The following is a 23,285-nucleotide window of genomic DNA, read 5'->3' on the forward strand; positions in this document are numbered from 1 at the left end:
TATATATATTTCAGTAGCTGCTGATGTATTCCTGTAGGTGCAAGATGCTTTTCTGCAATAAACAAATACAGTAAATAAATAAATTAACATACATATGTAAATACACAACAAAAATTGAATCTCTCAAAAACATTCTGCATCTGTTGCATATTGCGCAGTAAGGAAGACTGGTTGGTAACGTGTCTAGTTTCTATCAGCTATACTGTTGTAATACGAGATCATCAGAAAAGCTACGTCTGCTTCTAGAGTGGTGGTATAAGGAGAGGTGCACTGGATGGATCACTTGGCTCATAGGTGACGACAGAAGGACTCACACCTGTTTGCCTTTTTTAAGTCTTGGATGACAAGGAGTAATATATCAATAATTTGAATCCAACTTCATGAAAATGTTCATAGATGAATGAATGATCAAATCTATGTTTTTGAGTCAATATGTCAATACTGTTGTGATATGAGAGAAGCACAGATAGCAAATGGAGTCCGTCCTACCCATATATCTGTAATGCACACACTTCTAATTGACTCAAGGACAATCCGTGAAAGTCCAATCCATGTTTGCCCATGTTTTTTATATATATTTTCATATTTCTCTTCAAATCAAAAATATTTTTCTTCAGAGCAAAAGTTCCAGACGACGCATTAATCTTGGTTATATTGAATTTGTCTCTGAGTAAAAAGAAAATACAAAACAAATTCCAACACATCCGTGCTAACTTGGTTCTGACAGCCATCCCATAATTCCACCGGCTTGAATTGGCCATTCAGATACTTGAACAGCTATGTCTAGGATGTAAATTCTTCCTGATGTCTTTCCTTTCCATTACAGATTCGCTAACAGCATCAACATCCTCAAAATCAATAAATACTTAACTAAACCTAAATAAAAAAATATTTTTCACATTCACTTAGCTTAATTTGTATTTCTTTACAGCAGAAGAAGACAATGTTGAAATTCCTTTTTTGAAGGACCTCATTTCTTCCTTTTAAAACAGGATCTGTAGGTTTTGTTTTCAAACTCATTCATTTGATTGGCAGCAGGTTCTTTCTGAAATGGGTGGTATCTGATAATAAGGGCGTTCTACATGTTTCCATTGTCTTTTGATTAAATGTACGTACAGTGTTGGGCACATCAAGGTATTCTTCAAGGTTCCTTTTCAGTAATGTTGTTGAGGGGTAGAGGTGTGTGTGTTTTGGGAGCGGGGATAATTGCTAAGAACAATACCAAGATCATTTAAACTGTCCTTATCTTTTGGCTTGAGTTATTGCAAATGAATGATCTGTAATCTAAATCAAATATCCTTTAGCATAATGACATGCAAACTAGCACTAAAGTTTAGCTCTTTCGAGTTTGAAATGCGCTGGGTCTGGCTCATCTATCGATCCCCTACAGAAAAAAAAATATTTTGTTTTGTTTTATTACTGGTCTGGATGGGATCCCTGCCTGATTCAGTGAATCAACATGAATGTAGATTTCCGGTGAAAGTCACAACGGTCAGCTTGTGTTCAGGCTTGAAACATCTTGTTCTCAGGCTTGAAACATCTTGTTCTCAGGCTTGAAACATCTTGTTCTCAGGCTTGAAACATCTTGTTCTCAGGCTTGAAACATCTTGTTCTCAGGCTTGAAACATCTTGTTCTCAGGCTTGAAACATCTTGTTCTCAGGCTTGAAACATCTTGTTCTCAGGCTTGAAACATCTTGCTGAGACATCTTCAGAGGGTGGAATGGGAGTTACATCGTGATTTTTGAAGGGTGGGGTTTTGTCTGACGACAGTTTGTCTTCTTTTTTCCCCCAGTGAAGTTAAGACACCTGCTACCTGACCGGTCTCTCTCTTTCTTAAGGTTGCGACTGTGTTCCATTGGAGGACAGTAGCCGGGTCCTTTCCTTCCCGGAGCCTCTGCGTTGCAGGACGCCCCCACTCCCTCCGATGCCTCCCCCGTCGCCTCGCTCCCCCCACTCACACCGGTCACCTCCGCCCTCGGAGCGGCGGGAGTTCTGGCGAGTGGGGGTCCCGTGGGGCCGGACATTCTTCTCATCTGGGAAAGGATCTGAACAGAGACCGTTACAAAGAGTTAGTATTTTAAGGTTTAACTTACATTGAACTTATGTTAAAGATGCTAAATTTTTCACTGTTTATAACTTTTCAGGACTCGTAAGGAGACATTTATGGAAATAGCTCTAGGATGCATTACGTTTGATCAAAAAACTTAATAATAATGGAATGGATGAGTAAAGATCCAAATCTAAGGGATCCACCAAGAAATTCCAGGAGAAATTACACTGTGTGAAATGTCAGTTGTGTTAATTTTATGAGATGGATAAAACAACGTGGTGAACAAATTAAATTATAAACATTTCCTTCATCGTTAATAAACTATTAACACATTGTGTCCATAATATCAATAACAGGTTACTTCGATATCTTTAAACATTTGCAAAGATTTAGAAAGCCTATGATCATTTGAAAAGCAAACAATGGATTATCAATGTGAATGATTATAAAAGGTGAAGCGAGTTTGGGAAACTGTGTGTTAAGTTGATGTACGGGATAAGAAAAGTGCATGCGACTAACCAGAGACTCCCATGGACTGATCGTGGGAGCTGAGAAGCTGGGCCTGAATGGTCTCCACCACCTTCTTGAACCTGCGACTAGGACCTGCAGACAAACACAGACCCACACGAAACATAACAAAAAGCCTTCAAACCTGACATGCATGGAACTGAAAGGTGTACATGCACTACATATTACCGACCACCCAACGTAAATAGATGACTAACAGCGTTAGCTCCACTTGCCTGATATGAGGGTGAACGTCACGCTGTAGATGCCCGTCTCTCTCCTGCCCTCCCGGTCGGCTCGCTCCCTCTCTCGCTCCCTCTCTCCCTCGGAGAAGGCGATGTCCACCTGGAACTTGACTGGCTTCTGGAAGACGGTGGGTCCGCCAGAGGTCTTGTATTCGGCCCTGAAGCTGGTCTGGGATATGACGCTGTGGCTGAGGGAGGGGATCTTGGGGGAGGGGGGGTGAGACAAAAACAGGGGTGGGTAGAGAAAGGCCGAGGGACAGATTGAGTGAGGGGAGAGGCAGAAGGCAGCAGGAGCAATACAGAGGGAATACATTTTAGACACACAACATGTTTTTCATGTAACTGAAACTGATTGTATTACAAATACACAGGTCCACAAGATCCTTTACTAACACCCACACTGTATGTAATTTATAGTTCACGTGAAAATGGTCGTACGCATAGGACACAAGGAGCCAACCACACAACAAAATTCTTACTTGCGGGTTCCTGCTCGATATTGCTAGAAACAAAAACCTAAATAAAAATGAGATAAAAGTGATACAAAATTGACAACAATAATAATAAAACAATGTACAAATTAACACAAAAATGAGCAAAACAATTGCAAAGTGGCACCCTGCAAGACGCTCGCCATACTAAGTAACGGCATCCTAGTGTGTCAAGGTGTGTGCAGGATATTCATTATAGACTGATGACAGGAATTCAGAAACACGAGGTGATAGAAAGTCAACGTTTCGGGAACGTTCTGGCGGTTCTCCAGACACGTCTCAACGATTTACCAATTGAGTGAGGGCACAGAGAGGAAGGGTACTCACAGAGAGGAAGGCGTGGACGATGTCTGCCTTGACAGAGCTCAGCGGCTTGTCTCTGATGACCACAAAGATCTGCTCCTCTTTCTCCAGGCTAATGAAGTTCCCGAACCATGACTTTTTAGCCAGCCTGAAGGACCACAAAGATATACAGTGAGGAGAACAAGTATTTGATACACTGCCGATTTTGCAGGTTTTCCTACTTACAAAGCATGTAGAGGTCTGTAATATTAATCATAGGTACACTTTAACTGTGAGAGACGGAATCTAAAAACAGAAAATCACATTGTATGATTTTTAAATAATTAATTTGCATTTTATGGCATGACATAAGTATTTGATCACCTACCAACCAGTAAGAATTCCGGCTCTCACAGACATATTAGTTTTCTTTAAGAAGCCCTCCTGTTCTCCACTCATTACCTGTATTAACTGCACCTGTTTGAACTTGTTACCTGTATAAAAGACACCTGTCCACACACTCAAACAGAATTCAACCTCTCTACAATGGCCAAGACCCGAGAGCTGTGTAAGGACATCAGGTATACAATTGTAGACATGCACAAGGCTGGGATGGGCAACAGGACAATTGGCAAGCAGCTTGGTGAGAAGGCAACAACTGTTGGCGCAATTATTAGAAAATGTGAGAGGTTCAAGATGACGGTCAATCTCCCTCGGTCTGGGGCTCCGCGCAAGATCTCACCTCGTGGGGCATCAATGATCATGAGGAAGGTGAGGGATCAACCCAGAACTACACGGCAGGACCTGGTCAATGACCTGAAGAGAGCTGGGACCACAGCGCATGCAAGGTCCCCCTGCTCAAGCCAGCGCATGTGCAGGCCCGTCTGAAGTTTGCCAATGACCATCTGGATGATCCAGAGGAGGAATGGCAGAAGGTCATGTGGTCAGATGAGACAAAAGTAGAGCTTTTTGGTCTAAACTCCACTCGCCGTGTTTGGAGGAAGAAGAAGGATTAGTACAACCCCAAGAACAACATCCCAACCGTGAAGCATGGAGGTGGAACTTTGGGAATGCATTTCTGCAAAGGGGACAGGACGACTGCACCGTATTGAGGGGAGGATGGATGGGGCCATGTATCGCGAGATCTTGGCCAACAACCTCCTTCCCTCAGTAAGAGCATTGAAGATGGTTCGTGGCTGGGTCTTCCAGCATGACAACGACCCGAAACACACATCCATGGCAACTAAGGAGCGGCTCTGTAAGAAGTATCTCAAGGTCAAGGAGTGGCCTAGCCAGTCTCCAGACCTGAACCCAATAGAAAATCTTTGGAGGGAGCTGAAAGTCCGTATTGCCCAGCAACAGCCCCGAAACATGAAGGATCTGGAGAAGGTCTGTATGGAAGAGTGGGCCAAAATCCCTGCTGCAGTGTGTGCAAACCTGGTCAAGAACTACAGGAAACGTATGTAATCTCTGTAATTGCAAACAAAGGTTTCTGTACCAAATATTGAGTTCTGCTTTTCTGATGTATCAAATACTTATGTCATGCAATAAAATGCAAATTAATTACTTAAAAATCATACAATGTGATTATCTGGATTTTTGTTTTAGATTCCGTCTCTCACAGTTGAAGTGTACCTATGATAAAAATTACAGACTTCTACATGCTTTGTAAGTGGGAAAACCTGCAAATTCGGCAGTGTATCAAATACTTGTCTTGCCCACTATATGATTCAATCCTCCCTGAAGTCATTGTAAAACAATTTAGGCTTAAAAGTTAGGTGTGGGTAAAACATTACGTTTGGGGTTACAGTTAGAACCAGGGTTAGATGGTTGTTTTTTATCCCCACAAACATAGTAAAACACGTGTGTGTCTGTGTGATACTTACTCAGGGCTGGATTCTGGTGTCAGGCTAGACATGTCCTCTGAGGTGGGTACTGAAAGCAGATCGGTCATTTGTAGGCTTGACATGAGGACTTAGCATTTTTCTTTCATGTACAGTAGCTAGTACGTATGTTAAGTGCTCTTCTTAAATGACATTGATATTTATCTATTGCTACGTAGATATAATTTTCAGTGTTTGCCATTAAAATCCTCAGACATCCCCAGGAAATCAGCTCAATTGGAGTTTCATTAAGGAAATGTGTTAAAAGACTCACAGAGAGGCATATCATGGTTTGAGATTATTCTGCTGTGAAATATTTGGTTGGGATTTTTGCAGCGATTAATGCCCCTCAACCATCCACTTAGGGAAAAAAATCATACCTCAGCTGAATGCTACTGGGGAACTCTGACCTAACGAAAGTGACTTCATGCTTTACTGCAACCTTGTGACCTCTCACCCTGCATCTTGCGGCGGTGGAAGCGGGGCGAGCCCAACAGGTTGTTCTTGAACGAGTTGAGGCGGGTCCTCCAGTGGGCGGAGCTGCTAGCAGCCAGGCCGCCTCCCCCGGGGCTGGAGGGCGGAGTGAGGGACAGGGAGCCGACTCCACTGCCCTCCGCCCGTGACGAAGAGGACGAGGAGGAGGAGTTGGAGGGAGGGGTGGAGGAGGAGGGGTGGTGGGGGTGGTGGACGGGGGTGCCCGAGGGGGTGGGCAGCGGAGAGCCTTGCGGAGTCACCTGTGACACAGAGTGGGCAGAGTTGGGGTAGAAGCTCTTGGTTACCGACTTGAGAGCCGAGGGCGAGGGGAAGAAGAAGAACCGCGGGACGGGGGACAGCAGGGGGGAGGGCGAGGGGGAGCGGGAGGCCGAGTTGCGGATTGGGAGGGACTTGATAGGCTGGAGGTGTGGCCGGTCGGAGCCGGGGCCGCCGGCTCCCTTGCTGGGGGCGGGGAGGGTCTGGGTTTTGGGACTCGGGGACGCTTTGGGTTTGTCGTGGGCTCTGCTCGGCCGAGGGGTGGTGGCGCTTCCCGGTTTGGACGGGTCCTTAGTGTGGGGGGTGGCGGAGGTGACGTCTGATTTGCTGAACGTGAAGACAGGGCTCTGATATGACTACGGGGGAGGGAGGGCGAGAGGTGGAGAGATGGAAAAGAGAGAGAGGAATGGAAACAAAGAAGGATGGAAATGAGTGTTATGGATCATGACAAAAAGAGTGCAGTGCAGAAGCACTGGTTTGACCTATTTCTATTAATGAGACACAGATCTGTCACCTTCTCGTCTCTGGGATTCAAATCAGCAACCTTTCAGTTACTAGCCCAAATATTTAACCATTAGGCTATCTGGCACAAATTAAGACGATATGCTCGGTACTTCCTCTTTCTGTAGTGACTATAAAAAATAAGGTTTCTACTTTTGCTGATGCAGAACAGATAAACATAGAACCTCAGCCTGGTGACATTTTCAGTTACAGTGAAGGGACTAAATATATACTCAATTTCTGCAACCCAAACAAATTTAAATTTATATGATGTCCTAAAAAATGTGCATGTATCAACTTAGTGCAGAAATTTGTGAATATTGTGTAAAGAAAGCAGGAAAAGAGGAGAAATGCCAAAGAAACTGTAATGGGTGAGAACTGTGCTGATAATGGTGAAATGACATGTAAAATGACCAAGAAGCTTAAACAAGATGGATAATCGCTGAAAAAACTTTACAGCAATGATCAAGCAACGTTTGAAGCATTTTCAAATCGGCAACAAAACCAAATCTTTGAGAATTGCAAAAAACGAAAGTCTGATATCCCATACTGGAAAAGAAACAGATGAAAAATGTAAAACATTTGTCAAATAACATACAGCACCTTTGGAAAGTATTCAGACCCCTTCCCATTCTCCACATTTTGTTGTGTTATAGAATTAACTCATAACTGATTAAATAACTTTTACAAATAACAAAAGTCTATTTACAATATTAGTAAAAATATTTTACACACGCTTGAGTGTTTTTTATTTTGTCGATCAGAGTTGTTGCAAGAAAGGGTTGTTGTCAGGGGTTCTTAAACTTTTTCACTCGCGACCCCCAAAAACAAATGTTTCAAATATTGCGACCCCAGCACACGCATGCACACATAACATAAGGACTCAGACTACGCGACACAAATGTAGACCCGTTCATTAGATCCTATTAAAATAACCCTTATCAACTATTACATATTAAGGATCTGTTCTCTCAGGTATGTTTATTAATGGGTAAGTGAAGTCTGAGCAACTTATTTAATGAGAAAGGTGGGCCTGTTTTTTGGAGAACAGCTGCATCCTGGGTTTGATCATCGAAATTGCAACTCGAAGATCATCCTCCACATTGAGATGTAATGTGTATTTGTGTGGAAAATGTTTCCTCATAGGTAGGGTGATCCAAACGGAATCATGGGTATTCCTCTGCAACTGAAGTCCAGAATTCAGCAAGTGATGTTGTGGCAAACATTGCCTTTAAGGTCCGATCACTGGACAGCTCCTTCAGCGCGTCCTCCAGGTCGGATAACAGGTGATCCCAGTTGCTGTGAACGGTTGTCGTATCCAGTCATATCGTTGTGAAGTTGTCTCATTTGGGAAGTAGGCTACTTCATAAAGTTATCCAGAAAGCATTGGAGAGGTGAAGTGATAATGTCATGTAATTGAGATGCAGTTCACTGTCCTCCACAAATTCTTCAAGCTCCGGAAACATTACGACATTGCCTCCTTAAGCTTGCAAAGCCCATTTCTCCAACTTTTTTGTGATCGATTTTATCAGACAACGACAACAGACCTATATTTATATTTGTGATTAGTAATGAGGAGTTAATAACTTTGCGCCGCGAAAGCCACCTGATCCCGATACGGAACAGCAGGGCTTCATGGTCCCGAGCCCATCGCAGAGAGTGGCGAACTGCCTGGTGTTCCGTAATTAGTTTGAATAGCACGTGGCTCTGCCACCTTTCGGCGGAAAAAACATGTTGATTTATCCACATGAAAGGGATACTTGGTTTGCAAATGTCTTTTCAGTTTCACTGGCTTTAAACTGTTGTTTTCAAGAACCTCTGAGCAAATGACTCATTGATGCCCATCGTTAATGGTAAAGCAAGTGAATCCAAACTATGAAGTCCTCTTGATATTTTGGACATTTGAATGGCTTATCGGGCTGGCCTTGCATTTCTCATCTCCCTTAGGCTTATTTTCATTGGAAGTTGATTGCTTTTCTTAAGGAATGCTTTCATCAGCTGTTTGAGAGAGACTGTCTTCTTGTTTGTAGAGCTATGGATCAGCCACCCATCCATGTTGTAGGCTATGTTTATTTGCAAACTAACTAAAAGCTGGCACACAGCAGGAAGTGTGGCTCAGTATAGAGGCTACTGTTAACACGCGCAACAGATTCAACCAAATATTTTACATATTTAGCCAATTTTAGTTGTATTCCTCCTTATATACAGTATAGCAGTTTTCAGGTTTATTAAAATAGCACTTTTTAATTAAAATGTATTTATTCTAGAAATCATCTAGCGACCGTCCAAAATCATCTGGCGTCCCCCACTTTATGAACCACTGTACTTAACGGTGCATTGATGCACACCGCAAAAAAAATTGCCAATGGAACAGACAATTTCAAAAAATTTTAGGAGATATTTGCTTGAAATCAGTGAAATAATCTGCCAATGGAACAAGACAAATTACACGATATTCAAGGCATATTTTCTAAAAACAAGCAGTATATTCTAGTTTGTTAAGAAAAATGTACCTAATTCTAACGATGGTTAGATTTTTTTTTACCTAAAAACAAGTTAAATATACTTGATAAGAATTTTTTTTCCAGTGCAACTCCTAAACTATGTTTAAAAAAGCTGAAATTAAGAAGCAAATGCGTTTCAGTAAATGATTTGCTCCTACAACTACGCAGAGCTGTCAAACACTCTTCTGCACCCATGTGCTAGACATCCTGACTGATGGAAACTGACAATGTGGTATTTGTTGAGCCATTTCTAACACTGGCGTAAACATCCCTTATTCAGATTGGAACCATATGATTTTGGAATCAGAATATTGTGCAAAATGATAATTAACACAACATTGATTCTACCAGCTTGGCACACCGGGATTGAGGCAGTTTCTCACATTCTTCCATCTAGATCTTCTCGAGCTCTGTCAGATTGGATTGGGAGCATCAGTGAACTGCTGATCTTCAGCTCTCCCCACAGACGTTCAATTGGGTTCAAGTCCAGGCATTGGGTGGGCCACTCAAAGCCATTCACAGACTTTTCCAGAAGCCACTCAATCGTTATCTTGGCTGTGTGCTTCGGGTCGTTGTACTTATAGACAAATATATACACCGCTCTGACATCCTGTGTGGTCTGGATCAGGTTCTTCAAGGACCTCTCTGTATATTGCTCCATTCATCCTTCCCTCAATCCTTACCAGTCACCTTGTCCTTGCAGCTGAGAATCATCCCCACAGCATGATGCTCCCACCACCAGGCTTCACCATAAGAACGGTACTGTGTTTTTTCGCCTGTCATGTCATATAGCTTTTACTCAGGAGTAAAAGCTATATGACATGACAGGTCTGATTGAAGGACTGCTAGAGATATGGTTGTCCTTCTGGCAGGTTCTCCCATCTCAGCAGAGAAACTCTGAAGCTCAGAGTGGCCACTGGGTTCATGACCAAGGCCATTTGTGCCCAGATATTTAGTTTGGTCCAATGGCCAGCTCTAAGAAGAGTCTAGGTGGTACCAAACTTCTTACTTTTCACAATAATGAAGTCCTCTGTTTTCCTGGAAACTTTCAATGCTATAGCATTCTTTATAAACATCCACAGATCTATGCCTCGACACAATTCTATCTCAGAGGTGTACGAAGATTTGATTGGATTTTATGGCTTGTTTTTTTTCTCTGAAACTTTATATAGACAATTGGGTGCCTTTGTAAATCATAGGCAACCAACTGAATTTGTCATAGCTGGACTCAAATTCTAGAGACATCTTAATGATGGTTAAAGAACAGTGTGCACCTGAACTCAATTTATGGCAAGGGGTCCAAATATAAATGTACATATACATGAGATATTTAAGTTTTTCATTGTTTGTATATTAATGGCAAATAAATATATTCATGAAATTATAAATTATGTCTATAACACAAAAAAATTTGGAGAAAGTGAAGGGATCTGAATACATTCAGAAGGTACTGTATATCCAAATGCATGTGTTGCAAATTCATTTTACCATTGTATGCCAATGTATACAAATGCTTTCTATATAGATGTACAATACCAGACAAAGGTTTGGACCACCTGCGCATTCAAGGGTATTTCTTTATTTTTAATATCTTCCACATCGTAGAATTATAGTGAAGACATCAAAACTATGAAAAAACAAATATAGAATAATGTAGTAGCCAAGAAGTGTTTAAACAAAACCAAACATTTCATATTGTAGATTCAAAGCATCCAAATTTTGCCTTGATGACAGCTTTGCAATCTCTCAACCAGATTCATTAGTAGTCACCTGTAACTAATTAAAAGTACATTTGTTGGCTTTCTTTCCCAAATCTGTTGTGTTGTGACAAGGTAGGCTTGGTATACAGAACATCCTCATTATGTCTATAGTCCATATTATGGCAAGACCAGCTCGAATAAGCAAAGAAAAACAACAGTCTATCATTACTTGAAGACATGAAGATCAGTCAGCCCGGAAAATTTCAAGAACTGTTAACATTTCTTCAAGTATAGTCACAAAAACCATCAAGCACTATAATTAAACTGTCTCTCATGAGGACCACCACAGTAAAGGAAGACCCAAAGTTACCTCTGCTACAGAGGATAAATTAATTAGAGTTACCAGCTGGAGAAATCTGCAATTAACTGAACTCAGATTGCAGCTCAAATAAATGCTTCATAGAGTTCAAGTACCAGACACAACTCAACATCAACTGTTCAGAGGTGACTGCATGAATCAGGCAAATTTATTAAATTGCAGGAAATAAACCCCTACTGAAGAATAGTGCTGAATCAGATGACCTGGCCTCCACAATCACCTGACCTCAACTCAATGGAGATGGTTTCGGAAGTGAAGCAAAAGCAGCCAACAAGTGCTCAGCATATGTGGGAACTGCTTTAAGTGCATTCCAAGTGACTACCTCATAAAGCTGGTTGAGAGAATGCCATTGGTGTGCAAAGTTGCCATGAAAGAGAAGGGTGTCTACTTTGAAGAATCTAAAATAATAATGTATTTTGATATCTTTAACACTTTTAGGTCACTACATGATTCTATATGTTATTTCATAGTTTCGATGTATTTACAAGTAGTCTACAAAATGGAAAATAGTAAAAATAAACAAATACCCGTGAATGAATAAGTGTGTCCGGACTTTTGACTGGTACTCTATAAAAAATATTTGTATGGGATGTATGTAAAAATATAGTTCAGAGTCAATGTATAGTGTTGTAAGTAGATGTTAAAAGTGTCAGAAGATAAGTCTCTTACCCTGGGACTGCTGAGAGGACTTGAGGAGAGACCAGTGGACGCCCCACTGACTGAACGGGACCTGTAAAGATTCATAACAGACCATGAGCTCATCATCATAAAGGTAAGGAGTAGGCTATTATTCCACCATTACGAAGGACCAACGTTGGCCTGTGTACCAGTGTACACAGTGATGAATATTGTGTGCAAATTGTAAGTATGTATGTAATCCAGAGTCTGTGTCAAATGGAAATGGGAGTCAGTCAATAAAGTAAATAAACTGAAAATCCAATTAAATTATAAAAACAATAGCATCACTTTTCAATGCTCTCTCAATAAATAATTTTACTTGAATTTTAAATTTAAATCACTGAATCAGTAAATTCAAATTGAACCCAACCTTGAAATAATTAGTGTTTTTTGTATGCCTGTATTTTTTCCCTTTGTATCTGGGCCGTGTGTTCAGGAGCCCATCCGGTACCTCTGGCTGTGCGCGGCCGTGTCCAAGGCCCTGCGCGGCGGGGTCGGAGAACCCTGCTCAGTCACGCTCAACACCTCCAGGCTCTTCCTCTCCGGGCGACAGCGGCCGTGACGCGTCAGCATGGGAGAGTCCACGCGCTTACGAGGGGGGTCAGCTGAGGAACACCAAGCTGAAATTAGCACAGCCGTACCATCTACGCGATAACGATAACGTCTGTGTTAGTTGGTAGAGCAGCACCTCGGTTGCAGTGCCAAGGTTGTGGGAGGGAGAATGCAAAAATGAATGCACTTACTGCTGTACGTTGGTCTGAATAAGACTTACTGCTGTACGTTGGTCGGAATATCTGCTAAATGACTTAAAATGTAAATGTAGCTACTTATACACAGACACGCAACATTGTCCAATGTAGCTCTCCCCCAAAACACCAAGGTGTAAAAAGGTGGCTCCTCCCAGAGTATGTCAATTCAGAAGCAGTAAAGGGGTTACATCACCCAGAGACAGTTACGTGGGGGTGGGAGGGTGGAAGGCTGCCTGCCCACCCCGGACAGGGACGGAGATTCGGTCAGAGGCTCGCTCCTGCCACCTAGGGACTCACCTACGTCATTACGGGGCGGCAGATCCTCGTCCTCATAACTGGGGTAACGCTCCTTCCTGTCCAACAGGAGGTAGTAGATCATCTTCTCCTGGTTGTCTCTGACAGAGGTGGGGGTGGAGGGAGGGACAGAGAAAGAGGGAGAGGGGGAGGGGGGGGGTGCAAAAGGGAGATGGATGGAGAAAGTGAGAGTGAGTTGTGCCCATCTAAAGAACAAGAGAAACAAAACAGCGATAGAGGGGAAAAGCCAAACGCCCACACAGATGAGCGGACGCACGCTCACTCTTCACACTGCAGGTCGCGGGTGAGTTTCCCGCGGTCTCTGAAGCAGCCCAGAGAGTGCATGCTGTCCAACACGTCAGGATCCAGCTCTGTCAGGGACAGGATGCGTCCCAAACACACACGCCTCGGTACGGGTTGCTCGGGACACGGCTCGTTACGACCCGACCTGACACACACACACACACACACACAATACCCCCAATGTTAGTGGAGTAAAAATACATCATGTCTGCATTAAATTTAAACTCACAATTGCCATATTTCTTACATGAGGCAGACTAGATACTTACTGGTACCAGGTGTGCTTCTGGATGACCTCTAGCTGAAAGGGTGAGAGGGCAGATGGTGCAATTAGTACAGATTGTTCACAAGCAGATGGCTGCTAGGGCCGAGTGAAAACAGTTCCAGCAAGGCCTGACATTTGAAATTGGACAAAGACAACCAGTCAGTTTTGCATATATTCCCGGCCATTTTAAACGTTGTTTAGTGTGTTTCAAATGGAATCTATTTCAGATGCTGAAAACATTTCATTGGGACTCCCTGGTGGCACAGCAATCTAAAGCACTGCATCATAGTGTTGAGACTTTCACTACAATCTCGGTTCAAGCCTCGATGGTGCCACTTGTTGGCATGTGGCCAGCATTTTCATGGGTTGGTACATATTGGCCAGCACCATTGTGTGGGGGGGGGGTATTGTCGGCTGGATTTAATTGACTGATCGTACTCTAGCAACTGCTACTGGCAGGCCAGGTACAGGCAGACTAAATGAAGGTTGTTAGGAGTGTTCTCCTCCCCCTCCTCCTGGCACAACGGATTTCCGTGAGAAAAGAACTACATTGACGTGCCAGGTGATGTCTCGGAGGAAATGTACCGAAATCTTCAACTCTCCTGAGTCTGTTGGGGTTGGGGAGTTACTACAAAGAGCAGTTCTAAGCACAATTGAAGAAATTAGGGCGAAAAGTTGATAAAATTAAGTACTGTATAATAACCGCTGGAATTGTCTTGTTCCTCATCCCAATTCCCTCTCAACCCACCTTCTATCTTATTTCTGGTCTCTCAAGGCAGACCTATCCCTCCCCCTTATCCCCTTTTCCCTCCCCCTCCCTCTTTTCCTCTCTCCATCGTACCGTGAGTCTCTTCTCGGGGTCGACCTCGATCATGCCTTTGAGAAGCGCCTGACAATCTGGGGGGATGAAGTGAGGCATGTGGAACACCCCACTCTTGACCTTCTCAAGGAGCTGGCGCAGGTTATCATGGTCAAACGGTAGTGCACCCTTCAGAGAAAAAGATGGGGACAGGAGTGTTAAAAAGGCTCTTATGTAAGGAATGAAAGGTAGGACTATAGCTTCAAACATGTTGAGCTGCTTTGCCTATCACAAGTCCAGTGTAGGACAATGAAGACCATGCAATGGAGAATTTCAACAATAGCTATGTTAGGTCGTAAGGTTATAATCGAACTCCATGAATGTTAAATTCCAAAATTGATAGAATTGGGTATGTGTAGGGCAAGAAGCAAAAAGAGAGCTAAGATATCAGAGGACACTTGCTCACCACCAGCAAAGCAAAGAGGATGACTCCACAGCTCCATACATCTGCCCGACGACCATCATACTTTTCTCCCTAAGAGTGGCATGCAGAAAGAAACGTGCAATAGAAATGTCAACTAAGCAATGTTGATACACAGGTGACCCCTTGTGGTGGGTCAGGCAACTGCAAGCTCAATTATGGTTGTTATCCAGAGACTTAACAACCAAGAGCGGTGGTTCCGGACTACTCAGTGGTTGAGTGAGCAGTTAGATAAGTGGCAGAATAGTTTGGCAGGATATGTTTCAGGATGCACATCCTGATTTTTAACTCTCCAGAGGAAGCGCTAGAAGTTGCTGGGATGAGGCAAAACCATAACCATGAATTTGACACCATGAAATTATAGAGAGGAGAGAAAAAGTGCACAAATAGCGTAGGGTGATCTATGCCACTGCCTCCGTTGCACATGTTTATGTACACTACCTCCTCAGTCTTTCCCACTGTCCCTTCTTTATTAATCAAGCATGAGATGCTCAAAATACATTCGTAAAAAATATAACATAACGACACCTACCCGGATCACTTCTGGACAGGCATAGTGTGGAGATCTGAAATGGATAAGAGTGAGGTACTGAGAAGATGCAAGCTTTGAACCACATGTAAGACGGACAAACATGCACAACAGAGAAACACTCACGGGGACCACACACACGCGCGCGCACTCACGACAGACAAACACCTGCCAGCACACACAGCACACTTACCCACAGCTGGTCTCCAACAGGCTGTCCCCCACCTGTAAAGAGGCCATGCCGAAATCTGCAATGCGGATGTTGTTCTTCTCATCCAAGAGCAGGTTCTCCGGCTTCAGGTCTCTGTGACTTTTGGTTGCAGTGAATAAAGTAGGGTTGAATAAAATTACTTTTTAAGTGAGATATTAAGATATATCACTTAAATATTTAAGTTAGCATTAAAACCACTGGAGCCAGTTATAAACATTACGCAGGCAAAGATCAGTGAGCATTTATACAAAGAAACAAAAGTTAATGAAGTTCAAATACCTTGGCATCTGACTACTCTCAGCAACCCATTTAATCAGCTTGTCTGGTATTATCATTACGGTAAACATTTAAATTTGTGACTCGTCACCGATTAAGCCCCCCACGCCGGTGATTCTCTCTGCCGTTTAAGTAAGGTCATAGAGACAGGTCATCCTGATTGAAACTTGCACCATCATTAACGACAGAGGCTACAACCTCAATATGAAACCTTTATTAGTAACTTCACCAACAGCATTTTCCGCATTTTATAAACAACTGTAGTTCTGATCACTGCCAAAAACAGAGTCAAAATGTTAGAGACTATTAAATCTCCTTCTACCTCTCAGCTATTTAAACACGGAAAAGTAACAGAAAATTTTTCGACCATTCAGAAGTGACAGCAACATTTTCTTTAACTTTTTACCAATAACTGCAGTTCGGACCACTTTACCAACACGATTAAAAGGTTATAGTCCATCAAATCTTCCTCTATTCCTCTGCAATTTAAATAATACAATAGAACAGAAATATTTTTTAACCAAAACATACAACCCCGTTTCCAAAAATGATGGTACGTTGTGTAAAATGTAAAGTAAAACAGAATGCAATGATGTACAAATCACTTAAACCTAATATTTTCAATACAAAATAGTACAAAGACAACATATCAAATGTTGAAACAGAAATGTTGTTGTTTCTTGAAAAATATATGCCCACTTTGAATTTGATGCCAGCAACACGTTTCAAAAACGTTGGGACAGGGGCAACAAAAGACTGGAAAGGTTGGGTAATGCTAAACAGACACGATTCTGCAGTGGAAATCACTGCATGGGCTCAGGGACACTTCCGAAAACCACTGTCTATGATCACAGTACGTTGCTGCAGACACAAATGCAAGTTAAAACTCTACCATGCAAAAGAAAAAAACATATACAAACAAGATCCAGAACACCTCTGCCTTCTCTGGGCCTGAGCTCATTTAAGCTGGACTGAGGCAAAATGGAAAACTGTCCTGTGGTCTTGCGAATCAAAATGTGAAATTATTTTTAGGACTCATGTACGCTGCATCCTCCAGACTAAAGAGGAGAGGGACCATCCGGCTTGTTATCAGCACAGTTCAAAAGACAACATCTGTGATGGTATGGGGGTGCATTAGTGCACATGGCACGGGTGACTGGCACATATGTGAATGCAGCATTAATGTTGAATAATATAAAAAGGTTTTGGAGCAGCATATGCTGCCATCCAGACAACGTATTTTTCAGGGAAGGCCTTGCTTATTTCAGCAAGTAAATGCCAAACTACATTCTGCAGGTATTATAAAAGTATGGCTCCATTGTAAAAGAGTCCGGGTGCAAAATTGGCCTGCCTTCAGTCTAGACCTGACACCCATTGAAAACTTTTGGTGCATTTTGAAACAAAAAATACAACAAAGGAAACACAGTTTTCAAAAAACAATAAAATCTTTTATATGTTGTCTTACCATTATTTTCAATAAAATATAGGGATCAATTATTTGCACATCATTGCATTCTGGTTTTATTTGAATTTTACGCAGTGTCCCAACTTTTTTGGAAATGGGGTTCTACAAAGTTTAGAGAAACACATTGCTGCTAGCTGAATGGCCAACACCTAACCATCTGCCTTGTCAAAGTGCATTGCTATTTCTATTGCTATGGCTACTTAGACACTGACAAGATGTCCAGGAGATACCTTAAGACATGCTGTGACACCACATGCCAGCTTAGACAAGCTGAATGGTGTTAGAGAAAGTGGTTTGTTACTGCCACACAAAGAGCCCTGGTTTGTGTCATCCATTGAAAAGGCCATGCTGATCTTCTCAATTTAGATCTAATTTAAGAATATGTGCTACAATGCGCTAACATTGCCCAGTAAAATATCACTGCTCGTGCTTGCCTCTGTCCACTTCGTTTCCTAGCTTCTGCCCACTTCACTAGACCCCCATTGGACAAGATCACTTGCAGTCCATCTCGGTTTAGAGGGTACAAATCTTTGGTGACGCTTCTTTGGTTTACATGAAAACATCTTGCCCAGCGGATGTCTCCTTCCTCCTCAGCCCTAAATTTGCCTTTTATAGGACACATTTGCTTACACTAGTTCTAGGTCGACAGCATCAGTCCACTCAAAGGTCATTTTGTCAAACAATCTGGTAGATTCAAGTGGAATTATATTGTAACAAAAATATCTTCCACCAATCTAATAATGTTGCAGTTGTTTGAAGAACCAAATTAACTGCTTTTTGACAATTTCCCCAACACGTTAAAAAACACTGCGTGACAAATCTACTTCTTCCACTGACACAAAAATAATTGTAGAGGTAAAGCAAGCCCCAGGAAATTTTCTTTTAATATGAAAATCTAATAATTATTCTTATATACTGCAGAAACTTGGGTGTGAGGAAGTAACTTACAAATGAAAATATTACTATTCATATTTTTGAACAAATATGACAGTAGATGGGAGACAGGAAAGGTAGTGGAGTGTGGATCATGGAGGCCACGCGGCCACACACACACGGCCTTTTGGATTTTAATAGAGTTGTTTACCAGATAGAGTGACTATGACAGAAGTCCAAGGCCGATATGATTTGTCGGAAGAACTTCCTAGCCTCTTTAGGTGTCAGTCTGCCCTTCTTCACCAGATAGTCAAATAACTCTCCACCTGACACATGCTCCAACACCAGGTACCTACAGACAGAGAGACATGGGTGGTAGAAAGGCAGAGAGAAAGAGCATTAGACAGTCCCTGGGTGATACAAAGGAGCGATATAAACGGTTTGCAAATGAAACACAATGACAAGAAAAAGTGCAGGAAATATTGGAAGAGAAAAAGAAAGAGAAACATTCAAACAGGGAATCCTAACTTGACTATAGGCTTGCGTGATTAGGCTATTGTTTTCATGGAGTACGTAAAGTCAATGAGAGCTTTGATGGCAGACATCTGTGCAGACTTCAAGAAAGACAGAGATGATTAATACAGTCCTTTGAGTCATTACACATCACAGACACTGGGTCACAAGCGACAGGGGTACAGACAGAACTGTGGGGCATCCAAAGGCAGAAATTAAAGGACTCACAGGTATTTGTTATTTTCATAAACGTCATGTAGCTTCAGCACATGTGGATGTTCAATCAGCTTCAGGATGGCAATCTCCCGTTCCACCTAGACAGACAGAGACAAGCATGTGAGGACGTGTTTGTGAGGAGGGGTTGAGCGAGTAAAATAGAGAGACGCAGAGAGAAAACCCTTGTGTGCATGTCATTTTAACCCTGTTTAAAAGCTTCCCTTGATATTGTATCAAAGTGATACTGATATTGTAACAATTGCAAATAGTCAATATAGTGACATTCTCAAGCTTGTAAAAGTAGGTATAGTACTGGGATAGCCTTATTAGCATCATTATCATTCTCAACATTACCTTCATCAGAACAGACTCCGACAGCTTCTCCCGATTCACTATTTTGATGGCTACCTTCTGTCCCGTAATGCAGTGAATTCCTAGCTTCACCAGGCCTGTGACAGGGTGACATAGTCACTGCTATCATAACAGTCACAACACTACACATTTATCAACTGACCGTCCATCCCATAAAAAAACTACACAAGCACAAAACAAAATTAATATTAACACATAATGAAAATAAATATAAACAAAAGACATGATATTCAGAACTCACCTGTTTGGCCCTTCCCCAATGTTTTTTCCAGTCGATATGGCCCAACATATTGAGCTGACTGACTTAGTGACAGTTCCTTACTCATACTGCCCTAGCTATTTGCTACGACTTATAGCGACTAATGATAACTAGCTTTATATCTAGGTGGGTTTCATGAATAATCGTACCCAAACTAAAAAGAAGCCTGCTTAACAATGGTAGTGGTTACATAAAGATATTTTGAGAGAGAAGAGTTAATGGTTTATATTCAAAGTTAAAGGCCAGACAAGTACTGTTTTATGAATTGTGGGTTATATTTCATACTCCCAGACAAAGCTTCCACCACTGTTTTGAGAGGTTTCCCTTCAAAGTGAATAGGTGGTTTGGGACTCGTTTACGTTGAAACGGAACTATCACAGGTACGTAACTGATTTCTATTTCTATGACACAGATATTATGTTATGCAGTAGCCTAACTCAACATAACGACAACAATCAGGATAACACGTATGACAAGACTGACAACATAGGTTGAGGCTACATGTCAGATTTCAGATTGTAAATGTTTGTTAATGATACATTGGTCAATCCAGCATAACATATCAGTACCAATATTGAATTTAGTTTAAAAACAAACATTGACATTTTTTATCGGCGTTAGTTTTAACTCCATCATTCCATTTCTATCTACACCTGCTCATAAACAGGGGATGCAACATCAAAGTATTCAACAAACGTATTGCAACATAAAACGTCCATATAGTTCAATGCAGACAGATGTTAATTGTATTCACTGTGTTAGGCCTATTTCACAGGTGGAGCTGCATGTTATCTTCGAGTTAGCCACATTAGTGCTTCCATACACTGTGATTAGCCTAGCCTATTTCTATCCACGTTAGTCTGCGTCTGTCAAAATCGGATCATTTTAAATTTGCGTTGTAATGCGAAACGATATGTTTCATCCAACAGCCACATTTTTGCGATTTTTTTAGACGAGAGATGCGTCCCTTGCAAAACAACCATCTTTACCGTGTCACCCTCCCCCTCCCTCTCGCTCTAGCCCTGCCAGTAAGCGTATCACAGCATCTTCTCGCTCTCCTTTGGCGTGTCCTCCCTCGCCGGTTCCAATTTCATTCATTCAACGATTTGCTAGTGAAAAATAAATAGCTGCATAATGTATTCACGCTATACTGTATAGACTAATTTTATATTTCTGCACAAGTTGCTCGAGAGGGCCTCCCCGTTTATAGTCCTTTGATTTTCTTGCCGTAAATCGATATTTTCTCTCCTCTTCCTTCGTCTCATTCGCATCAGCATCCGGGTCCCACTCCCTCTCCATCCTCTCTCTTTACCCCTCCCTCCATGTATCGGGTCTCAGCGTTCTCCCCCGATGCACCATGACATTTGCAACCACTTTTTCTAAAAATCATGGAAGTTCTTACCATGATAATTGTACCTTTAGCAAGATCATCTTGCAGAAAATTTCGCTCAAGCCACTTATTGCACGTTATTAAGAAGCTCGCATTAGTTGCCTAAATCTCCCTTGACGGCCCTAAATTGGATGCGAAAATCAATTAATGGGATGTAAGCTGTTTATTAGTTGATTTCTCAATTTGACTGACGGATAGTTTTTAAGCGTATTAGTCTATTGGAGAAATACCCATCACAGACCAGCTTAAGCATGGTTTTAGATGGGCAATGCATGGTCTGTTGATGGTTCATACTATTTACCCCGGTAAATGACATTGTTGCTGGTAGATCATTCTAACCAGCACAGATGTGCCCAAAACCTACGAGCAAGTCAGTGAGAAAAACAGCTCAAAAGGCTGTAAGCAGATGCTCTAATCTTGCAGTTGATTTATTCAGTAAATTTGTGGTGTCCTATAAATTGGCCAATAGGCGCAATTACCCAACAGCAATCAAATGAATCCCTGACAGTGTTGCCAGATTTGATTGACTGTAAACTACAAAATCACCCACAGACTCCAGAGAAATGCTGCATGAACCTGTACAACCCTATCTGTAAATCAACCCGCTCAAGCCCATTTTTGCCTGATCACTATCATTAAAAATAGCCCAATTGGTCAGAAACCATCCCCATTTGGCAACACTGACCCCTGACCTTGTTACCAAGAAATACAAGCATAGGTCAAATATTTAAATATGTTCTTGTTTGATGTAAGTTTTTAGCCTATATGATAAAACATGAATGTCCTTAAATTGGCTAATCCTAGTAATTATTATACCTGTAGTGACAAACTGTATTTAAAAAATATATATAAATTAAAGAAAATGAACAAAACATGATTATATTAATAAAACGAAAAGAGTTCTGAGCAAGCCCATATTAACTTGATGTATGTGTAGGAAAATGTGTGTTGTCTACTATTAAGATCCCCAAACTCAATTTTACATTGAGAAATGTTATTCTTAAATTGCTGCACTATTTGCCCGCGCAGTCTTTCACAGTGGTGAACCCCTCCCCATCCTCACTCTTCACATCTTCACTCTTCACCCATCCTCTCTGGAATGATCTTTTAATACCCAATCATGTTACTGAACTGTTGCCATTTGACTTAGTTGTGTGGCATTCCACCAGGTTTAGTTTTTTAGCATTACACAACTTTTCCAGTCTTTTGTGGCCTCTGTCCCAACTTGTTTGAAACGTGTTGCTGGCATCAAATTCAAAGTGGGCAAATATTTTTCAAGAAACAATAAAATGTCTCAGTTTCACCATTTGATATGTTGTCTTTGTACTTTTCTCTATTGAATATAGGGTTGAAATGATTTGCACATCATTGCATTCTGTTTTTATCTACATTTTAATCAACGTCCCAACATCCCTTTTTTGGAAACAGGGCTGTAGGAAATAAGGTGAAAGATGACTCATCGGACCGCATAACTTTTTTCCATTACTAAGGGGTCCAAGATTTGTGCTCCTTACACTAAATGATGCTTCTTTTTGTGTGGCCCTTAAATAGCGGTTGCCATAAATTCCAGATTTGTGAAGCTCACAACATACAGTTTCTGTTAAGACTGGGTCACAGAGTTTCAATTCGGTGGTATTATTTAGGCTGTGCTTTTGTAGCATCGAGCAACTATCTTGTGTCTATTCCTGTCCGTCAACTGCCACTTGCAGCCATTGTTCCTCTACAGTTCATTAATGTTCCTCAAATGTCATGGTTATTAAGGCTGTTCTTCTTAAAACATTGAATCATTTAGCATGTTTTTGTAACTGATGCACCTGTAAATTATGCACTGACTATTTGACCTCAGGAACTCTGTTGCCTAATGTTGCTTTGAAAACTCAAATATCAGGGTACTATTTATCAGACTTTGCTAATACATATGTACTGCTAATTGGCAATAACCCTAAACTGACCTCTGCAGCTGCATTTGTAATTGTGATTTAGTTACTTCAAAGTAACAGTCCTTTCCCATGTGGTGTTTCCGTTATTTTATCCACCCCATGTATGTTGTTAACAATAACTAAGAATTGTTGCAAAATAATTGGTGTGCAACGCTGGCCTCTCTCCACATGGAGGAGCCATACCTACTGTAAATAGACAAGTGGCCAGACTCACCTCTGTAACAATGCCTGCTATTCCTTGCAACACTAACCCAAAAGAGTATGAAGACAACCAAACTTAGAAGTAATTGGTTTACAAGGCAGCTGAAACATGCAAGTAGAGAGGGAGAGATGTTTTAGTTAATAACTGCCTAAAATAGTATGAGTCAGGGATAACTGA

General features: G+C 41.6%; 1 protein-coding gene across 1 annotated transcript; it reads right to left on the minus strand.

Annotated features, from left to right (window-relative positions):
• Positions 1 to 15: 15 nt before the first annotated feature.
• LOC105030998 (serine/threonine-protein kinase BRSK2) lies at positions 16 to 20,854 on the minus strand. The gene is made up of 19 exons (XM_020046241.3): positions 19,559 to 20,854; positions 19,300 to 19,394; positions 18,958 to 19,043; positions 18,428 to 18,568; positions 15,585 to 15,701; positions 15,395 to 15,428; positions 14,848 to 14,916; positions 14,424 to 14,570; positions 13,587 to 13,618; positions 13,298 to 13,462; positions 13,018 to 13,115; positions 12,423 to 12,576; positions 11,963 to 12,023; positions 5,917 to 6,193; positions 5,463 to 5,511; positions 3,622 to 3,745; positions 2,795 to 3,005; positions 2,571 to 2,654; positions 16 to 2,046 (listed from the first exon to the last, which is right to left on the minus strand). The coding sequence occupies exons 1-19, from the start codon at positions 19,641 to 19,643 to the stop codon at positions 1,835 to 1,837; spliced, it is 2,241 nt and encodes a 746-aa protein (XP_019901800.2). The 5' UTR covers positions 19,644 to 20,854; the 3' UTR covers positions 16 to 1,834.
• Between the last annotated feature and the right edge of the window lie 2,431 nt (positions 20,855 to 23,285).

The sequence above is a fragment of the Esox lucius genome, chromosome 5 (assembly GCF_011004845.1).
Source record: "Esox lucius isolate fEsoLuc1 chromosome 5, fEsoLuc1.pri, whole genome shotgun sequence".
NCBI lineage: Eukaryota > Metazoa > Chordata > Actinopteri > Esociformes > Esocidae > Esox > Esox lucius.